Here is a 21228-nt window from a genome sequence, read left to right on the forward strand (position 1 = left end):
TTAATTATGCGGCATGAGGAAAGTGGCCTTGTGGTAAATGTTTTTTACTTCTCAATGAAAATATTTACGTTTTAGCAATATTGTGATCAAGACATTTTATCAAGTTTTATCAAGGTTCAATGAAAACCACCATGTGAAAAAATCTGCGGATTTTTTTATAGATTTTAATTTCTTCCTTTTCATGTCTTATAGCTGCATGTATTATTGAATTCTGCTGAGGCATGTGTTCGGGGGCTTAGACAATAGCTTGCATTTGTCAATTCTGTCCATGAGCAGGTTCAATCAAGCCGAGCCTGCAACATTTTCAATTCTGGTGTTTGGGGCGTTATTTAAGTTTACATTTTTGTCCAGAAGGTAGCCAGGCAAGCTACTAAAAATCGTTCAACAAACAGAAAAAATAATGAAATTATTATTCAAAACTGATCATGTTCAACCAGTATTATTTCTTATTGAATTTCATAAAGAAATGCATTTGGCATAACAAATTAGTGACATACACAATATTTACAATAAATATAGAAAATGTAAAGGGAACTAACCTACACATTCCTGGCTAGTTCTCGCACCTCTTCTTTTTGTATGATGATTACCCGGACAGGGCTCGCAGTATGTACTATTAACCCAGTATGTATCCGGTGGGCAGTCTGTACATGGAGCCTTTCCCATCTGAACTGTACAGATATTTACCGCAGTCCTCTGTAACGTATACGTAAAAGAAATAAGACATGCCTATGAGGCTGGTCTGGATCCATGCTGGTCGCAAACCCATTATGTTGGTTTTGTCGTGACGCGGCTCAATTATTATATTTGGTGTGGAATGGAATATACATTGCGACGAAATGTACATTTAATTTCGAACCAAAAAAATACACTAATCGTTCAACCAGTAAACATAAAATCGGTATAAATATCTTATCTAAAGTACAAGATATATAATATCTAAAAATGACATTCTCCGCACAATCATTCCAAACTTGAACTTTCCGTAACTCAATTTTAGATATATTTACCACCCACCTCTATTCTTACAAAAGAGAGCCACTATTGCTGTAGATTTTATACAGTGGAGTACAAGCACTGCGACTTTTATTGAAGGATTGACTTAAATGTAACCCATATGCAGAACGAACGAGAGAAGATATATAAGATATGTGAAGATCAATTAAGGGACTGTAATTTGGAATTTTTTCTCACCCTTTTTGAGTTGTACTTATACGAGGGCGAATCAAAAAGTACGTGGAATATTTTTATTTTCTGATGATATTTTCAAAAACGTTTTAACATAAACAAAATGTCAAAAAATGAAAAAATGCTAGCTGGTTTTTTTTATTTAAAAAATTTTTTTTCTTGTTATGCAATTTCATTGAATAGAATCTTGAGCGCTAAAAAAAGGAAAAGATGTTCCTATATCAGGACACATGGTTAGTCTTTCTATATCATACCATAACAATCTTTTATCTGCATTGCCCCCTCTTTCTTGCTGTTTGTTTCAGAGGGACATGATTTACAACTTGAAGCATAGAATGCATCATTGTAAAAACCAGCTCCGCACGGAGCGCACGTGCTATTAGTGCCATATGTTCCTGGTGGGCATGCCACTGAAAATAAATATTCAGATAAATTATGTAGATCTATTAAATACCTAATAAATACTTATATTCAGATGTCTGTTTTCAGGACATCTTTCCGGCAAAATACTAGATTCTACCCAGGTGTAAATAAATTTGGGTTGAAATTAAAGCCCATTTTACATATACAATATAAGCTAGAAACAATAAGCATTTTACATTTAGAGAAGACTTGGATTTTCATTGAAAACAAATACCATGATGGTCGAAGGAGAGAAAGCACACGGGGTCTAAGGAGAGAAAGCACAAAGGCCGCTATAGGCCTATGTAGATTTGTTTTTGCATTATGATTATGGCATAAAATATTTTTAACAATGAAACAAATGGTTAAAATATTATTACAGCAGATGTGTTTCGTGGTATCTAACTTCAATGCCTTGGCGTTGCTGCTACACACTGCGTATGCTCCAACCAGACTTGCTCTTCTTGTATCCATTTGAACCTGTGGACAACTATCGATACTTCCGGGTAATGCTCTTATTGACGTCACTGATGACGACACATCATAGAACGCTTGATAAATCCTTTGGGCACATGTGAAATATTCGTCGTCTAATAGACCCCCGGGCTCTAAATCCACAGCGATTTTAGCTTTTAAAACACCCTTTGTAAATAAAAAAAATAAAACCTTTTAGTTATATATCTTTCAGAAAAAAATTGCGTATTTATATGTAATACATTGCAATACTTGCTAGCAAAGCGCAGTTTCATTTGTTATTTTTTAAACAATTCTAGATCTTAAAAGCTGCACAATGTTAACGTAGTTTCAATCCTTTAACATCATTATAAAGTTCGACATACTTTTTCACTGTGTGTATCACAAATTATTTAACTAACAAGTTATTTCTATTCTTAAGACATCTTTATACCAGATACGCATTAATTAATATGCCACACCAGCCTGCTGGACATCTAAGGTCTATATACCGTTGACATCTCAATGTCCATATAGATATATTTGATGCAACAATACTGGATTTTTTTCTCAGTCACATTTGAAATTGTACAGATGTACAATTTCTTACAATTATAAATTGAATTGTATTAGTTATTAGGAAAAATGTTTTAATCAGAAAATAACCTACAGTTATGCCATCCATTGCGGCTTCTATGGGGTTGATAGGCGACGGCGAGACATCAAAGGCCGTTAAGGAAACATTGTCGCATAATGCTGTGAATGAGTTGGTCAGGGTAAGTAACTCGTCACGTATTTGTTTCTCATATAATATACCACAACTGTCGTCAACAAACGTTAAACGTACATACTGGAACATGATCGACACACGGTAATGAGCCAGGTCAGGTGCTGTTATGACAAAAATAAACTGAATAAATAACTCATTAAAACATATTCCCTATATTGGTTGTATGTATGTTAAGCATTTTCAAGTTCAGCTGCGCAAAATGTTTTTATATTTTGGCAAAATTAAATACAATCAAATTTTAAAATCTTTCTTTCTACAGTATACTTAGATAATGAAACAAGTTATGGATTTAATACTGTCTCGTTCAATCATTGCATGCGGTTTAACGCAACGAAGCTAATTATTCTTTCCCAGAACATCTTAAGGAGGCGTACGTGTATAATATGGTAATTAATCATTTATTTATTCACTATAACAGAAAAAAAGAAATTTGTATGATTTTACATTATATATCTTATATTCATTGATATTAACCATTAAACAGCTAAATATCTGAAATAAACTTTGTCCATCTCTCAATCTAGACAAACCCATTTATTTTCTGTTGTAGACCATGATCGGACTGTTTGATGTATCAGCTGATTTTGATTTACACTGGTAACATGGTTAGAATCTGATGTACAGGTTAACAATTAAAAAGGATTTGAGTTAAAATGTGCTATATTTTTCATTAGTTTCATAACTATGACATATTGATGTATCACTTAAAAGATAAGCGAGACGGGAGTGCATGGGTATTGAATAAAACAGAGAAATTAATATACAAATGTTTTAAGAAAACAAATAGCATCAACTGAAAATAAAATAAAATCTATGTTAAGGGGGTAGGTATAGGTTTGAGATAAAATGTACTTACTTCTTTCTGGGTGAAAAAAAAATACAATGTATTATGAAAATTAGTATATTTCCACTCAATATAAGAGAGTAACAAATCATGAACACTAAAGAGATACTGAATAAAATGATCAATTACAAGTTTTACATTCATTATTGAAATGCACTCTCATTTTGCTTTGTTCTGCTTTGTACTATATCTTGCCATATTTGGACAGACTTTTTTTATCAGAATATATTATTGCACCAGTCCAAATAACCATTTTCAAGCCAAGGCAATTATAAGTTTGCATATCGGTGTATTTGAAAGTGTGTGAACAAAATACAGTGTAATGCAAAAGTATTTTATTTTTAACATTCTTTTTTTTTCTTTCTAGAAATTATATACATTATAAGTTATTGTTATTAGTGACCACTGCTTATACAAGCGGTAACGTCATTGCAAATACAAATTACTATAATATATTTGAGAATTTCTACTGCTACGAATGGTCACTGTTCATACGCGTAACCATCAGTAATATTGCACGAATGGTCATTGGTTATTTAAAATTGATTATTTCAAAGTGATAATATTCTTTTAAAGCATTACTTTATTTTATTTAAGTATATTTCATCACCAGAGGTTCTTACCTGTACAGATCGGCATGTCCCTACTCCATTCTCCACCAGATTCACACGACACACTTACAGAGGAGAGGGTCGCGTTCTCAAAGAAATAATATCCAGAGTTACACGTGATTGTACATGTATATCCTGACTGTGGTGTCTGGTTACACGTGATCTCTCCATTATATACCTCAAGAATGTCCGGCTCACAAAGCGGTGCTGAAATATGATATAAACAAATGTATTGAAACTGTAATTTACGTTTGAAATGTTTTTTTTTATGTTTTGGAAAATAACAAACTTCAAAAGAGCCATAGTTTCCCCCATCATTATCGGTAATGGGCAATCACTTTTACTAGAGAGAGCAGAGCATGGAGTTTCTTCGCACATGTAGAACTGTTCTTCCTTTAAAACCAGTCCAGGAGTATTGTCTTAAGGTCAAGCCCCCCCCCCCCATAAATTCTAGAAGTCGTAAAAAGGCTATTTTAAACATAACAAAAGTTTTAGAAAAACGGGCTATTACATGTTAAAAAGTTTCATAATCAAGGCTTCTCACTACTGTTATGTCGCACTTTGGATGTTTATTTTAAACGAGGTTGTCAAAGCATATCAGGTGGACAGATAGACAGATATACATTTGTATATTGTATCTTCTTTGTTTTATTTCATAATGCATCCATTTTATCATGTTATTTGTGCATCGTATTATATGGATAAATAGTAAATGCCAACCATAACATGACATCGCTTTTATAAGTTATATGTGTTTTCTAATCTGTTGATTTTTCCCATATATTCTTACACTTCAGTCGCAACAGCCTTGTCACACACTACAGGGTTCTTGTAGATCATTTTATTTACATCAGACCAGAAAAGTTTATGGTAAAACGATATGTTCTTTCCATTTTATTGTGCTTACATGTTTTAATAAAACCAGATCTTAATTTTGAGGTCTGCACATAGTATCAACTGTGTACCTATTCACTCAATCATTATGACCTTGGTGGTTATATTACTGCGCAACTCTATACCGTGCACTGTTATACCACAACGCACTCAAAATTAAGATTAATTTCCTTAATAATATTTCTAAGACCCCTCTGTATGAAAAAACATGTTTATTGATATTCTAGCATCGAATTTTTAACCCAAAGATCGCAAGTTCGAGCTTCTGGCAAGGCAAAATGCAAAATGTCTCCGTGACATCTTAGACATTGCATCTTATCGTAATTTGTCTCGCTGCTGATTCAGTTACCTTTGAGATAAGTAGTCGATTAGTAGTGCAGAGAAATTAATTATTACTGGTGTGTTATCAAGGAAAGCCAGTTAGGCGGACTGGCAACCAAGATATGACCAAAATGAATTTAAAAAAAATCGGCGCAAAAACAAACAAGAAAAACCAGTTTAAAATACCTGCAATTTTCATTTGGCTTAGGCATGTAGCAACGTTTTTAGAAGGGTCGGTAGCTGTGTATGTCACTATTGGATTTGTCCCGATCGTACCATAATTTGCCGTGACATATGCCGGCGCCGCAAACAAAGTAGCTGAGCGGTCGTCGGTAGTGGTGAATAGCTCCGTATTCACCTGCGTGTTACCTTGGTTGGGTGTGATCACCGTCGGAGTATTGCAAAATAGTTGTGGTGGTGTCTTGTCTATTAAGTAAGGAATAGAAACATGAATTTAAAGAATATTTTAAAAGAATGTTTCAAATAAATTATCATTTGGATACAATATGCTAATCTTATATCTAACATGTTTAAAACAACAGATATATGTACTTCAAAATTAGAAATTAAAGAGAAACATTCGCGTAAGTTATAACGCACTAGCTACATGTTCCAGTATAACAATACAGTAATTGGTGTAATAAACTTGGTGTAATAAAGTATAATTGTATATTATCTAGAGACGTCATACCATTAATGATAATTCTAAACTGGCACCATTGTTGGTTCCCACTGAAATCTGTTGCTATATAAGTCAAAGTTGATGTTGAATCCATCACCATACCGGGCCGAAAATTCTCCGGAAATCTCTGTGTGTTTATATTTACAAAAACATATGTTAAGATTGCTTAACATAACAAGTTATGAAAAAAAATCCTTCATTTAAATATAAAACCTTTATGTTAATATCTACGGTATTTACTACAATTAAAATGTGTCATCTAACTAATCACCGTTTTGGTTAATTCAGTGATTATTGAAATGGAAACGGGTGTTGAATACTTGAACAAGGTTCCAAATTTCATATTTCAAAGAACAGCATTATAAACAAAATCTTTCAGAATAGTGATAATAAACATACCTTCTCATTTACATTAAACAAAAAGCATATATTCCCTCATAAAATTAGAATGTAGCTATAGCACATGTATCGTCACAAATAAAAAACGACTTATCAATTGTATCAAAAGGCATTTTACTGTTAGTGGTGGACTTTGAAGGAAAGCAATTTTTCAAAAACGTTAAGCGCTAAACAGATGTAATTGAACTTTGATGAATAAATTATACGACGAGACAGAATATTGCCCGATCATGCGTTTGTATCTTTAAAAGATAAATAATAAAATATTGAAGTACTAAGTTTATTCTCCTACGTTTTCATAATAATACAAACATAGCCACAAGTATAGCTGGGAGTCACCATAAGCTCTATACAGTGTTGTTGACGTAATACCCAACATAAATAAATATAATTATATGATTTTATCTTCTTTTTTGAGTGGGTAACAAATTTATCATACCCCTAATGTTTTCACGGCTGTGTTGTCAGTGGCTGTTGGTTCAGCGTAATAAACGGACGTGTAGGCGTCAACGTAACTATCTTCCGGGCAGTCTATAAACTGTGGCGGCATCGTATCTGAATTTTAAATCAAAATAGTCAAAGTGATAATAGCAGGCATAATGCATCATGACTGTTTGATGGTTATAGTTCAACTCCCTACGTTTTGCGAAATTTAGTGATAGATTGAATAAGATTCCTTCTACGGTCATATTCTGAAAGGAATTACGTCAGTTCCTTATAAATGAATACATAAAAACAGATTTTAAATTACAATCTTGTGTCTAATGTTCGTGGTGCTATTTATCTTGGATTGCTTAACGTATTTGCGTCACACAATAGTGCACGGTCCGCTTATGAACTTCTCACTGAAATTAGTGCCTTACATAGTGTTCCTATAAAATAAGCTAGTTTCTTGCATTTTAAAATTAATACGTTTAATACATTGCACACTTTTATGGAGTTTTACGAAAATTTATTACGGTTTGCATGAAAATCGAACATGTACAGCATGAATAAAGTCTTAAACTAACACAATGTATGAAATATAAAGAAATTGTTCAAAAAATTACCTAGGCAGGTCGGTAATGGATTATCCCATGCAGTCAAAGTATCTCCGACTTTAATGCACGTTGCTGTAGCATTGGGCAAAGGTTCATAGCCCGGAGTGTTGCACGAGAAAGTTGCAACAGTTCCTATAGCAACGCTATATACTCTTTCATCGCCATGTGACCATGATGACAGTGTTGTATAACCGTTGACAGGGTAACCAGGGTCGGGGCACTGGCCTCCTGCAATGTTCAAGATATAATTCAATCATTCACAATTTACATCATATAATCAAAGAACTGGGTTTCGAAAATGATGGGGAAGACCGTGGTCCAACCAATACGTATTAATAATATCTTAAGCCCTTTGTTATGTTTTTGGTTGAATATGACTTCATGTCAAGCTTTACGATTTAAATACTGCCGCAACTCAATAAAATATAACTAAAGCAAACAAAACAGAAATATCTTTTCATTTCAAAGCATACTAATATTGCCTTTATCATAAAGTTCTATTTAACAGAACAAATCAGCACAACTTGAAATTGCGGCACTAGTTTTCAATTTAGTTTTCAAAAAGCATTATCACCGGTTATTCAAGTATACAAATTACCAAATGGTAAGTTGAAAACTTAATATGCATTTTACAGCATCTAAAAATCATGAAATATTGCAACTTACCTGGTGTCTTAAAGGATATACATGTATATATATAATATTTAAAAGCCAAAACGTAAATAACCTAGTTACCTTCGCAACGAAGAGTGCCAAAGTCCCACACACCATTTTCATTACACCTGACAAGACTGTCACTGAATATTCCTAGAGGACTGTTCCCTCTCCTCACAAACTGACCTTCACATTCAAACACTATAGTACTGTTATATAGTGTACTTGGTGTAATAAATGGTTTCACCCCAGTGTAAACAGGTGCTTCTCCACAATCTGTCTCTGAAATAACAAACAAATAAACAAATAAATAAATGAGCCGCGTCACGACAAAACCAACGTAATGCGTTTGTAACCAGCATGGATCCAGACCATTCTGCGCATCCGCGCAGTCTGATCAGGATCCACGCTGTTCGCTTACAAACCCTTTAACAAGTAGAGAAACTGATAGCGAACAGCATGGATCCTGATCAGACTGCGCGGATGCGCAGGCTGGTCTGGATCCATGCTGGTTGCAAACTATTACGTTTGTTTTGTCATGGCGCGGCTCAAAATAAATAAACAAAGTAATATCAATAAATGTCATTAATGTTGACTATACAGGTAAGCTAGGAACATGTTCTTTTAAAATTCTAAATTTTAAAGTTTAGTTTACTGGTTAATGCGTAACTATGTGTATACTATGAAAGTAATGCAAAGTAAAAAAAACTTTTGAAAAATAAAGATAAAGAATTTTCAGGCATAATGGACCTTTACGAATCGGAGGCAACATTGAGTGATATCCAGACAAATATTTTTGTATTGCACAAGAATTAAATGACTGCAAGGATGATGAATGCTTGTAAACAAAATTGTTCATAAAATTCATAAAATAGAATTTAACCAATCCAGTGGAATTGAATGTTTTGAACAAAGGGCATAAATACCAGGACAAGCAAGGAGGTCTCCATATGTTTTGTATGTACGGGTGTCTTTGTCGTAGCCACATAAACGCTGCAGGACCAGTTGTCGCCCGTTACGTCGCGTGCATGTTAACGTGTATTTCTCCTCGTACTGTATACGTCCAGCAGGTGTGACCGCTGATCCATACGTCTCATCACAATATGCAACTTCTAAAAACAATATCAGAAAATATCATCATAATTGTCCATCCAAAGTGTAAATATATGGGTTTTTAGCAAACTTCTGCGCCTATAAAGATTAAATGAGCGTTTATAAGATAATGGACAATATGAATAACAGTACTGTTGACTCTACTGAATGATTATACGTGACGGAAAATGACGGAAATAGTCGAATTCGTCCGAACTGTAAAGTCATGGAATATATTCAATAAGGTAATATATAAAAAAAATCATGATATTCCATTGAACAATTTCGCCATTAAAATGATCCATAATAGATAATATACATGTGGTTTGAAATTATATTAATCAACAAATAATATGTTAACCTTTTCAGGTTTAGATCAACAAAAGGTAACTAAATAAGGCACAAAATATTTGACAACTAATTTGAGAAACAAATATATGAGTTATAACTTACCGTCGCACACAGGGCGCTGAGTCCACTGGCCATCAATTCCACAGGTTATAGTAATATTAGAACTAATTGTCCCACTAGCAAACACACCAATGTTACATAGAACTTCTACTTTATCACCGTAATAGAACGATGTTGCCGATGTTAACGCTTTCCCGCCAGCAATATTCAATACATTATCTGACTCACATTTCTTTACTGCAGAAGAGATACATATAAGAATCAAATCAGCTCTTTAAAATGTAAGCGATAAATGAAGATTGAGAGTGAATGAACACATAATTTATCATAATAAGCTTGCTGTAGTCTGCTACTGAACGATGGACAGAAATGTACTAATTGGAAAACATATGGCATTTGGTTTCTATAGAATTTATTTTAGTTCGATTTTGTAGGAAGCTATTAGCTTATAGACACACTTTTAAATCCGTTCCTGACCTTACCAGTACTAAGCAATGAGTGTAAACTTTCTTCCTCAAGGAAACAATGGCTTGCCGCTGATAGGACTTGAACACACGCGGACAGCGATCCTTTGATAATTGGTCGGACGCTTTAACCATTCAACCATATCGCTACTTAGATTTGCTAGCTCATTATAAGTCATTTTATGTTGTCAGAATTTGTAGTGAAGGACCCGAAATAAATTTTATCAAAAGATAACAAGGTGAACACCATCCTGGAGCACATTTATGTCTGAATCTACAGAGAAGCAACATCAAAGCATAAGAATTAATATCACGATACGGTTTTGTTAAAATTCGTATTTTTGTACAAACAAAACTTCCTCCCGTTAAATTTCGCCTTATGATAAGTTTATGTCAAGATTTTTTATCTGCTCAAATTACTTTTATCTCTTCAAATTACTTACACACACAGGAGTGATCTATATGAAATATATGCCATGGTTTGGTACCATCTTCGCCATTACCAAGTGTGAAACCATTAAAGCCAGCAGACGTGTATAAGTCGTACCCATCGTCACAACTACACTGATACGAGCCAGCCGTGTTTGTACAAACATGGTCACAAATGTTTAACTCCGCTGTACACTCGTCCACGTCTGTAACAAAGGGAGAGAACTGAGTTGTATAGGTGGGTTATAATGGTCCACGGAAATCACGCGGGTACAAAGTAACTAAGTAACACGTCTTCTTCATAATGGTTGCCTTTTTTAGAACTATAAAATAGTAATGTTCATAAGGTAAATCAGTTAATTATTATTAATTCCTTAATTGTGATTGTTTTCTTAACACACGTTAATTCTTCAATACAAAGAAACAGGGAGTGTTTTGCAACATCCTCTCGAAATTAATAACGTTCTGTTTTAATTGACAATTGTGTCTGCTAGATTGTGCAGTAAGAGTAAGGTGTGTTCGTCAAAGGAGAACCAGTTTAAATCATGAAAGTTTCAAATCACACTTGATTTGAACACTTCCATTTTAAATTGGTTCCTGAAGATAAATCATAAAATATTAATGATAGATCTATAAATTAAAAATTAAACAAATATTATACAACGTATCTGAAATTTTACTCAGAACCCACGACTCGTAAAGCAGCTGGCATTGTTTGGAAACACTACTATAACAATATCTTTTATATAATCTATATATTTTTTTTACCTTCACATGCCGTTAAGCTGTCCCCTGTCGGAACATATCCAGCTAGGCATGCGCAGATGTACGAACCGTCAGTATCCTGGCACTCGGCGTTGACACAGTCGTCCAATCCAAGATTACATTCGTCTATGTCTGTGAAATTCATAAATCAAAGATTATAAAACGTGACCTATTTTTTATCACTTAAATCTTGAACCCAAACCGTCCTGGGAATATGTGCAACTTCTGAATATTATACCAAATATAGAATATGAACAACTATTTTTTCTTACTTTTATTCAATCTAGGAGAGCTCAACTGAGGTTAAAAGCCTAAAAACATAAAATTTGAAATTCTTGCATAGATTAAGTGGAGCACATTAAATGAATAATCTTGCAGAAGGTAAAAGAATTAAACTGCGATTCTTAGTCCGATTTGAGAGGAAAAAGAGTTGCACCGCTTTTCATTTATGGGTCATTTTGAACAATAAAAATTATTTTCTAGAAAAATGTGGTGAGCAAATGATCTGCGACATTATTGTTGTGTATTCATTTTAGATGGCATTTTTAGTTTCTTGTATTTGGCCTTTTTCAACTTGGGTGGTTCCAGTATTCCTACTTGGATACTGTATAATCACCCTTAAGATATGTTGCCTGCTTTTTAAATTTTTCTTTTGACGTCTTGTCTGTGATATGCAGGCTTCATAACCTCAGATTCCCTTTCAAAATTCCATTTTATTTAGTTCCGCCCATTGTTTTCTCTCACATGGCACACGCATTCTTTTACTTGGGGCCATACGCCGCTTTTCATGGAATGGCACCACTGTGTCACATTGAAGGTTCCATGATAACCGCCGTATAAACACATCTGCGGATGTTTCTAAATTCAAAATTTCACCATTTTTGTGATTAAATGTTGAATTCTGCTTAAGCCGGTGCTAGGGGGCGTGGACGGTAACTTGCACTCTCCAATACCGTCCATGAACAGGCTCAATCAAACCGAGCCTGCAAAATTTTGCATTTTTGCCGTGTTGGGCTTTCATTAGGGATTCAGTTTTTCTCTATTTTATACACGTTATTTGTTCAAACTTTTTAAATGGTACACAAATCTTGAAAACATATTTTAAATTCTGTCAAATAAACATCAATGGAGAGTCCCTTTACATTTACTTCAAAAAATACTAGTTTAAAACAGAAATTCAACTTGAAATATAACGGGATTTGCAATAATGTATAATATCAACAGATCGTGTATCATCACTAAATAAGACCTTAGAAAATGTGATAATTTAGAGAGAAAACCTACTCTGACATTGAAGCTGTTCGTCAACACCACATCTAAATGATCCCTCGGTTTCAAGGCCACCACTCAATGAGTATCCCGGGTTACAGGTCACTTGGATGACACTGTTCATAACAAAACTCTGGGACATGTTCACGTTCGCATTCCAGAATGTTGTCAAAGCACACGGCATTGCTACAATACCAATGAACAATATCATAGTTATAGTACTAGACGATTAGTTCAATATTTTTATTGTAAAGCAAGCTTTCAGCCTATTTGAGCAACTCCTGGAACTAACCAGTAAGTATGTCTCATGAGGATATATGATTTTTGTAACCCAGCAGGAGTCAAAACACTAATAAGCCGATAAGTGAACATTTAGGCGTGAGCTTTAAAAAAAGAACGTTTTTGTAAATTCAATTCAAGACCTTTAGTTCTCAAAGACTTTCAAAGTGCATGTGTTTCCATTCAAGTTTTATGTTTTAGACATTTGTAAAATATTTATTACTGTTTCTTACAATAGAAACTTGCGTTTCAGAACGAAGACATAAATTGATAATTAAATACATTTTAAATCCAATCAAGTTAACAACTTAAAATAATAATAAAAAGTGTTTGCAAATTGTTAAGTGTATGCATTACAGCTCGGAGCCCCCAAAGTTTGAATAAAGATATTTTCTATGAGCAATTTCTTTGTGCATAACACCAAAATAATCAACAAGAAACAAGCCAACAGACAAACACTCAAAGGAGAAAAATATAAATGATCAGATAATAGTCCTTAAAGACAAATTGAATTGTTAAAGTCACTAAAAGAATACACTGACACATACGCTGACATTGGGGAAGTTCGCTCTGCCACTGACCCTGATTGCATGTTATTGTCTCAGGACCAATCAGATCAAAGTATTGGTCACACGTGACCTTCACAACTGACGCGTGCTGTATTCCATCTCCTTTCATATTTGTAAGTGTTGCGTTGGCCACGATGGTTCCCAGAGCCGAACATTCCGTCGCTACAATGAAATGTTAATTGTTTATGTATCAAAATATGTTAAAATCTGAAATACCCTTTAAAGTAAGAAACCTTTGAAGTCGAATTATTGAAAAATTGTATTGATCAAAAATTAAAAAGTTAAAAAAAATACTTAAAAGTGATAGAAAGATGCGCATTCTGAGGCCGCTGTGGTAGAATATTACATATTGGAAAGATAAGGAAACAAAAAATACACATTACGCAAATCTGGTAGGTTTTTGTTGTTGTTGTTGTTATTTATGTATTTATTTTATTAATTTATCTATTTTTTACTTTTTGCGTTATGTGTCATTGAAATGATTTCAGTTTGTAATTTTGATATGACCAATGATAATTCTTCTTATATTCAGCCCTTCCCTGTAAATTGTTCACGAAATCAAACTGATTTAAGTCTGCTTTCGGTCGGAAAAGTCATCAAAAACAAACCGGTACACTGCGGTAGAAAACCCCACGAACTGTTGCTAAGGCACGTGACTAGTTTGTTTCCCTCCATTGTAAAACCTTCATTGCATTCATACTGTATAACGTCACCACCTTGCACACCGGAAGCGGTGACAATGTAACCATTTGGTATGTCCTTTGCAAGTCCGCAGTACTGTCCTAGAAAATAAAAGGTATGTTGATTAAAATACTTCTATTGTTTATCTTTTACTCAAAACAAAATGGTTTACGGAAAATTTATTGATTACAAATCAAATTTCCACAGTAACAAGAAGAATATAAATACAAGACATTCTGAACATTAAAGACATTTTTAGGATATGTGCGCAGCCTAGACAGTTGAATGCATGGGAATTATCAACTTACGTTCGCAGAAAGGAAGATTATGCAAGTTCCAGGTCCCATCACCCTGGCATGTTAAAGTAACAGACGGTTCTCCTTTAAATCCTCCGCCAAACAAATATCCTTCCGCGCATCTCACAACTACTGTATCTGGAGCGTGAAAACTGTCAGACGCCGGATCCAGAACGAACGACACTGTATTCAACTTTGGACACCCTGGATTGATTACATAATAGTACATTAGTAACATGAAAATTCAAGTAAAGTTGGTATAATTCGTAAATGAATTTCATATAGATTAGTCAAAATAATTGATATCATTTTTTTATTTTTAGAAATCGGCCAATGTTTTTTCTTCTTTTATTTTCCTCATTTATCAAACTTGAATGTTTTACTGAAATCGTTATAATCATTTAACAAAGATTTTTATGACGAAATCAATTAGTAATGCACAATCATTTATCACTTTCAATAATTGTATTTTCAAAGCATATTCAATTCTTTCCACTGTTCAATAGATTATATCGAAGGCCAGAAGCATAAACAATCGAATAGACGCGTTTACCTGCAGAAAAAGTTGCGTGAAATCCGCGATAATTATTGGTCCCACTCGTCTCGAAAGTTATGAAAAATCCGTTAGTTGACGTAAGAGTTGTCGGTAGTTGGGTACCAGAATATCCTGCTCCTTGGTGTACAGCCTCTCCTTGGGCATTCAGTCCTTTAAAAATCTAAAATTAAATCAATACACTCTAACTTCATTTCCTTGCTGATAGAAAACCAATTTTTGTAAGAATATAAGCAATAAACCAAGCATGGTTTAACAATGTAGTGCATACTTGAAGATAAATCTTTTAGCAAATAATGTTGCACTAACGTCTAACGTTATTATAAGCGAGTTGCCAAGTCTTGTAGATGCCAGACAGTTAGTTACTTATCAAAGACATTCGCTTTCAGCTTCCCCAAAATGAGTGAAAGCATCAGCCATAATTAACAAGTTTACCGTGGCAGTGTGGAATGACAATATCATGCCACCTACGAATACGTAAAAACACAAATGAACAAACGTAATGATACAGATACAAGTATATATATCTACGACTGTAGGTAAAACATTTATAACCTTTACAAAGTCCTTGTCTAGCTCAGTTTGAAAGTCAGTAAAGAACAGTCTAACACTTTTGTCTGACGGTGGATTGATTAACCAGGAACATATCATTATATCAGGATATGGGTTTACACTAAAACCGGGTGATCTGATCTGACCAGAATCTGTACTGATGGACACATCACAACCTAAAAAATATGATTATCTTTGATACTCCCTATATATAGAATGTATTATAAGTAAATTGTAATGACAAATCGATGCATGGAATTTATCTAACATCTAAGATACCATGTATTTGTAAATCTGATGAGCGTCATCATCGCAAAAAGAGATCTCATAAAAGTGATTTAATACATGTTCAGCCAATTATAATTCTTAAGTTAGTCTATATAAATTAGTGATACTATTACATCTTAAATCTGTCTTAATGATTCTAACCAACAGCTTTTTACTGTGCATATCTTAATTTTTTCTAGTGTAATAATTTTATATGTCAACAATATATCTGGAAAAAATAGTATATGTTACAGTTTGAATTATTATTATCATTCAATATTGTTCACCTTCAAAATATTTCATAAGAACTCCCTTGCAGATCCAGTGCTGTAACAATGTCATATGCACATACATGTAGTTCCCCGTTGAAGTGACATATGACGGCTCCGAATCCTTTTCTACTAGCATCAGTAAATGACTCTCTGGTCCCGGACCGTCGTATATAGCAATATTGTCGGTGCAACAAAGATCGATTGTTAAAATCTGCATTAAAAGAACTCTTAAATAACAAAAAGTCAACAATTATAATAGTTGCGGTTAATTGACAACAAAAACAATAAAAATATTGCATGTATTAAACAAAGCATTTACATATGATATGAAAAACAACAAAATGGTTTATATACCTTTTCTTTGTAAGAAAGATAGACATAAATTAAATGTTGTTTTTTATCAAATTTTATCAAAAATTATCAAATGGAAAGATTTATTTTGATCATTACTGTCAAATAATGTATATTCAAATTTTGAGTTTCGATTAAACGATTGATGTTAGGTCAAAAGTTAAATTTCAGTTTTACCTGCAAAGTGATTAACTTATTTCCAGAAACTGTGATTAGAAAGGTATGCTCATAATTTCCAACATATCTGAAAGGGTACATGGGTGTAAAGATATCGCCCGGTGTTGAGGTGGCTATCAAACTAGAATTTGACATTGGAATGTTTCCTGTTGCTGTAAAGAGAAAAAACTATATTGCTTCAAGTATTAGACAAGTCCATAAAATATTAATTTTACGTCAGAATCTACATCCTTTATTATTTAATATTGCTCTATTTCTTAGTTCTTAGGTCAGTATTTTGATGCTTGTTATGCCGATGGTTTTATCATTATCATTGATAAATGATTACTAAAATGCTGAAGACGAAAATGAATTAAGACTAAATGTGTTATTCTCTTATGATAGTTTTATTGTAATGCTTTCCCGCCAAAAGATTTTTAACATCGGCCAACATCGTAATAAATCGGTCATTTCCGGAACGTTTTCACAATTTTCGGTATTCAATATCTTTTTGTGGCGGGAAAGTATTACAGTAAAACTACCTTAAATTTATAAGCAAAAGTACCTGACATCAATTATATATCATTAGATTTGTATAAAAGGTTTTATCTTTCATTCCGATATCTTACATGTTACTCTTGACGTCAAAGGACACGTCTTTATATAAACATTGCAACATGTGCTCTCCATTATAATCGGTGCTTCCGTGATTATAAAACATTTTGGATTCGTCACTTCCGTGATGTCATACCGGAAACCCCAACATTGGCTGCTTTTATCACATTCGCTGATGCAGTCATTCACATCTTGTCTAGGTGTAAGTCGTTTATCGTATCCGCTAGTAGTTGATAATACATCAAACCCCGTCTGCTGCAGGATTTCGCATGAAAAATCTAAAAACAGCGTTACAGATAAAAGTATCATTCACTATATTAATTATTTATGTTTCAGCTATATTTAGCTACAAAACAAGTTACATGTATATCTTACTGTGGAAGACATACTTTCACAATGATGTCCAGGGTATTACATTTTGAACGAACATATATTTTTGTGCGATAAAACTTTGTAACCGGATTTCTCCCCTTCGATGTTATCTACTCGTTAACCTGTAAAAACCAGCATCAATCAAACAATTAATTAAAGTAAAATAGGTAATAGAAACAGCATCGAAACACGAGGCTATCTGATTTGTACGAGGGGGCGTAGCCCCCCAGTATTAATCAGATTGCCGAGCGTTTTTGATGTTCTTTCTCTTTTGTATCATAGCGAAAACATAAAATCACGCTCCCTGTTTCAACAATATGAAATCCCAGAAAAAAGAAAACCAAATGAACGAGCATCTGAAAAATGACATTTCTATCGCTTTCCCTTTCTCTGCCGTCACAATAAGTAAACCCCAGCAAATATTAGCCAATAAATAGGCATGCCTCTGGAGTGTGGGTAACTTATACCGGTTCTCTCCAGTTAACGCACTAATGCATGTATATGTATACGATTTAACTCTGACACATTTTAACAGAAAGGACCCCAAACTATGATACAATTGATAAAATACCGTGTAATATTTCCGATATATTTTCGAATGTTCATTGCGAAGTATATTATAAAATTCCTTATTCGGTTCATGTAAAAATTGACTTTAAGTCACTAGTGTGGTGTTTGACCAATATTGCATTCATCATTTCACTTTGTTATAGATTTAGTAATGCGAATGAATACGTATAAATATATCAATAATCAGTACCTCGTAAATTAGATAACATGTTTGTCTTGTTGTAACTAGATTTTAGCTATGAGACTTAGAGAGCTACAAGATTATTACAAGACGTTATTATATAGTAACTTTCAAATATGTACGCTACATAAAAATTTTGTCCTCATGGGCCTTTGTCCTTCAGGATGCTTCTGAAAGAAACTCTAAAAACTCTCTTGTTTGCTTTGTTATTGCACTGTATATTGTATTTATGATTCTTGCCTGGTTTTTCCATGAAAATCTGAATCCTTGTTTTTGTATGGAGCTGTCGGTGAGAAATCTCAATAGAAGATGATGGGTACTGCTAATATAGCTTCCATATTGACCTGGATTCTGACCGGAAATCCGATGCTATCAACTGACTACTGAGGATTGTGGGTCCGCCATCCCCAAAATTTCAAGGACATCCAGGTTTTCTTCAATGTCGAATATATCGAACTGTAAATGAATTGTTTTTACAAGTAATAGCGTACTTAAATATGTAACTAAAAATGTGTCTACAGGACAAGGGTGCCCACCACACCCCTGTTTTGGTCAAATCTTATGACTTCTATGGTCAAATATTTTTGGGCTACATGTGGCACAGGCTGAAACTGAAAATCGTTTACAAAGTCAAGGGCAAAAACTTTGCAAATATTGAATAAATCCACAAGGAACCCCAAGGTGCATAAGTGCATATGCTCAGCTCACCAAATTCTTGTAAATTTTCAGGCCTACATGTCAAATACTTTTTAAGCTATGCTTTATGCATAGTTAAAATTGCAAATTTATATTAATTAAGTAAAGGACAATAACTCTAATAAAACTAAAAAAATCCCAGACACACAGCTTCCCAGTGATGTTGATCATTTTTCCTGTTAAGTTGGTTGATTTTAACTCAAGCATCCAAGGAACACAAAACACAATATAATAGAACGGATTTTACTAAGTCAATGGTAATTACTCTTCAAATACTGAATAATAATAAAGGAGTGACCATTGTAGACCATTCCACTTAAAAGATAATGCAGTTGATGCTACACCATACGTGTGCGATCCCGAAAGTCTTTACAACGATTATGATGATTTCATTCTTGATGTTCTCGAGTTAAATCGATTTTTAACTACTTTTATTTCAAGAAATAAATGTCGTCAAATTCATGAAACAGAAGAGAAGTACCATACCCTTGGACGCTCGACGCTTATTAAGGTAATTACAAGCTAGCAATAATTCCATGCAACTTTTTGGTAAATTCAACCCATATTATTACACGGTTTAAAAATATCAAAACTATCTAAAATTGTTTCATTATTTAATAGGTTAAAAAGTTAATGTGTTTCATTTTTTTCTATCTTTCCTATTTTTTTATGTGTTTGTCATGGCAAATTGCACGGGCTATGGCAATTTGGGATTTTCCAATGGCAAAATGGCTTGCCGTGGCAGCCATAGCTGTGTCGAGTAAACATTTCCAAATAAAAGATAAATATACTTACATGAATCTGTACTCTTTTTCCTACTTCAACTTCAATTGTAAACAAACAGTCTCGATTTGATCTGTAATATGTAGTCGTGGAAACTTCGAAACTACCACTGTCTCCTAACAGCTTCTCTGAGCAATATAATGCTGAAAGACGGATCACATGGAAATGATTAAGGTACTATGGTGCAAAAGTAACAGCATATTTGTACATAATTAACAATACAATAGCAGAATATAATATTTTCTAATTTCGTGATAGTTTGAACAGTACACCAATGCAGATCGTCTGAAATAATGCTATTTAAAGCTAGATTGTTATTTTAATCTGTGAGTAAAGAATAAACACATTTGATTTTGAATCAGGGACGTATCTCTAGGAAGATTAATATGTAATTTTCCTGTAAAACAAAAAGCAACATAAAAATGGACGTTTTATCAGATTTATAAAACGTTATCCTTTTTAAACATTTGCTCATTATAATGCAAAACTAATTATATAATAACTAAATTATTATTATTAAAAAGCTGTTATTTGCATGAACTAAATACTAAGAATTCGTTAGTTGTGTACGAAACTGAGAATTATGTTTTTATTTTGTCATTTTTTTTCAGGGGAGTGGGGGACTTAAGAACCCAACTTACGACAATGTTGTTCGTCCGAGTTATCACCGCAATCATTGGCAGAATTACATATAGTTGATTCACCAACACAGCGACCATTACTGCAGGCAAATGTATCTGAATTTGGAATATGCAGATATTCTGTATATCAACCATTCACATATATTATGTATTTTTTCAATATGATCTACTTTAAAATTTACGTCTGTTAATTTTAAATAAACATAGAGTCATATCTAGAGCTTGTATACTTGTGCTGATTTTGAAGCTCAGTTTATATATAAAATGATATGATATGATATGATATGATATGAATATATGATATATAATGGTAAAATTGTGAAAGACACATAGGGCATTCTAGCACAGTAGTAACCGATCAATAACGTCATACAATTCTATAGTTCTACTGGGACAATATATTTCTGTTTTGTAACACTATTTTTCAGAAAGTGAACTGAAAAATTTTTTGCTCTCAGCTTGCACATTGTGCGTTTTGTAAATTCTTCTTTGCTGACATCATTGTGAAAATTACATAACTTACAGTGAAAAGGGAATTTATGTATGTAAAGTGTTATATATAATGGTACAATGTGGCACAATGGGATCTGATTTGATAGTCCTGACACAATGTCATGTAGCAGGGCATAGCGTTTTATGACGATTCGTGATGAAAATTAAAAACCACAAGGCACTAATATCAAGAT

The 21228-nt window shown here is 33.6% G+C and overlaps 1 protein-coding gene across 1 annotated transcript; it reads right to left on the bottom strand.

Moving 5' to 3' along the window:
* Positions 1-545: 545 nt before the first annotated feature.
* Positions 546-18450, bottom strand: LOC132726361 (sushi, von Willebrand factor type A, EGF and pentraxin domain-containing protein 1-like). Its single transcript, XM_060711673.1, has 24 exons — positions 18432-18450; positions 17314-17577; positions 16706-16857; positions 16193-16388; positions 15642-15814; positions 15087-15249; positions 14546-14737; positions 14165-14338; positions 13536-13718; positions 12724-12894; positions 11443-11571; positions 10689-10880; positions 9824-10018; positions 9205-9390; positions 8360-8560; positions 7634-7852; positions 7024-7139; positions 6195-6312; positions 5690-5929; positions 4301-4495; positions 2714-2934; positions 1971-2232; positions 1443-1598; positions 546-696 (listed from the first exon to the last, which is right to left on the bottom strand). Exons 1-24 carry the CDS (start codon positions 18448-18450, stop codon positions 617-619), a joined length of 4197 nt encoding a protein of 1398 aa, XP_060567656.1. The 3' UTR covers positions 546-616.
* Between the last annotated feature and the right edge of the window lie 2778 nt (positions 18451-21228).

The sequence above is a fragment of the Ruditapes philippinarum genome, unplaced genomic scaffold, assembly GCF_026571515.1.
Source record: "Ruditapes philippinarum isolate M1 unplaced genomic scaffold, ASM2657151v2 ctg361_1_1_1_1, whole genome shotgun sequence".
In the NCBI taxonomy this organism is placed as follows: domain Eukaryota; kingdom Metazoa; phylum Mollusca; class Bivalvia; order Venerida; family Veneridae; genus Ruditapes; species Ruditapes philippinarum.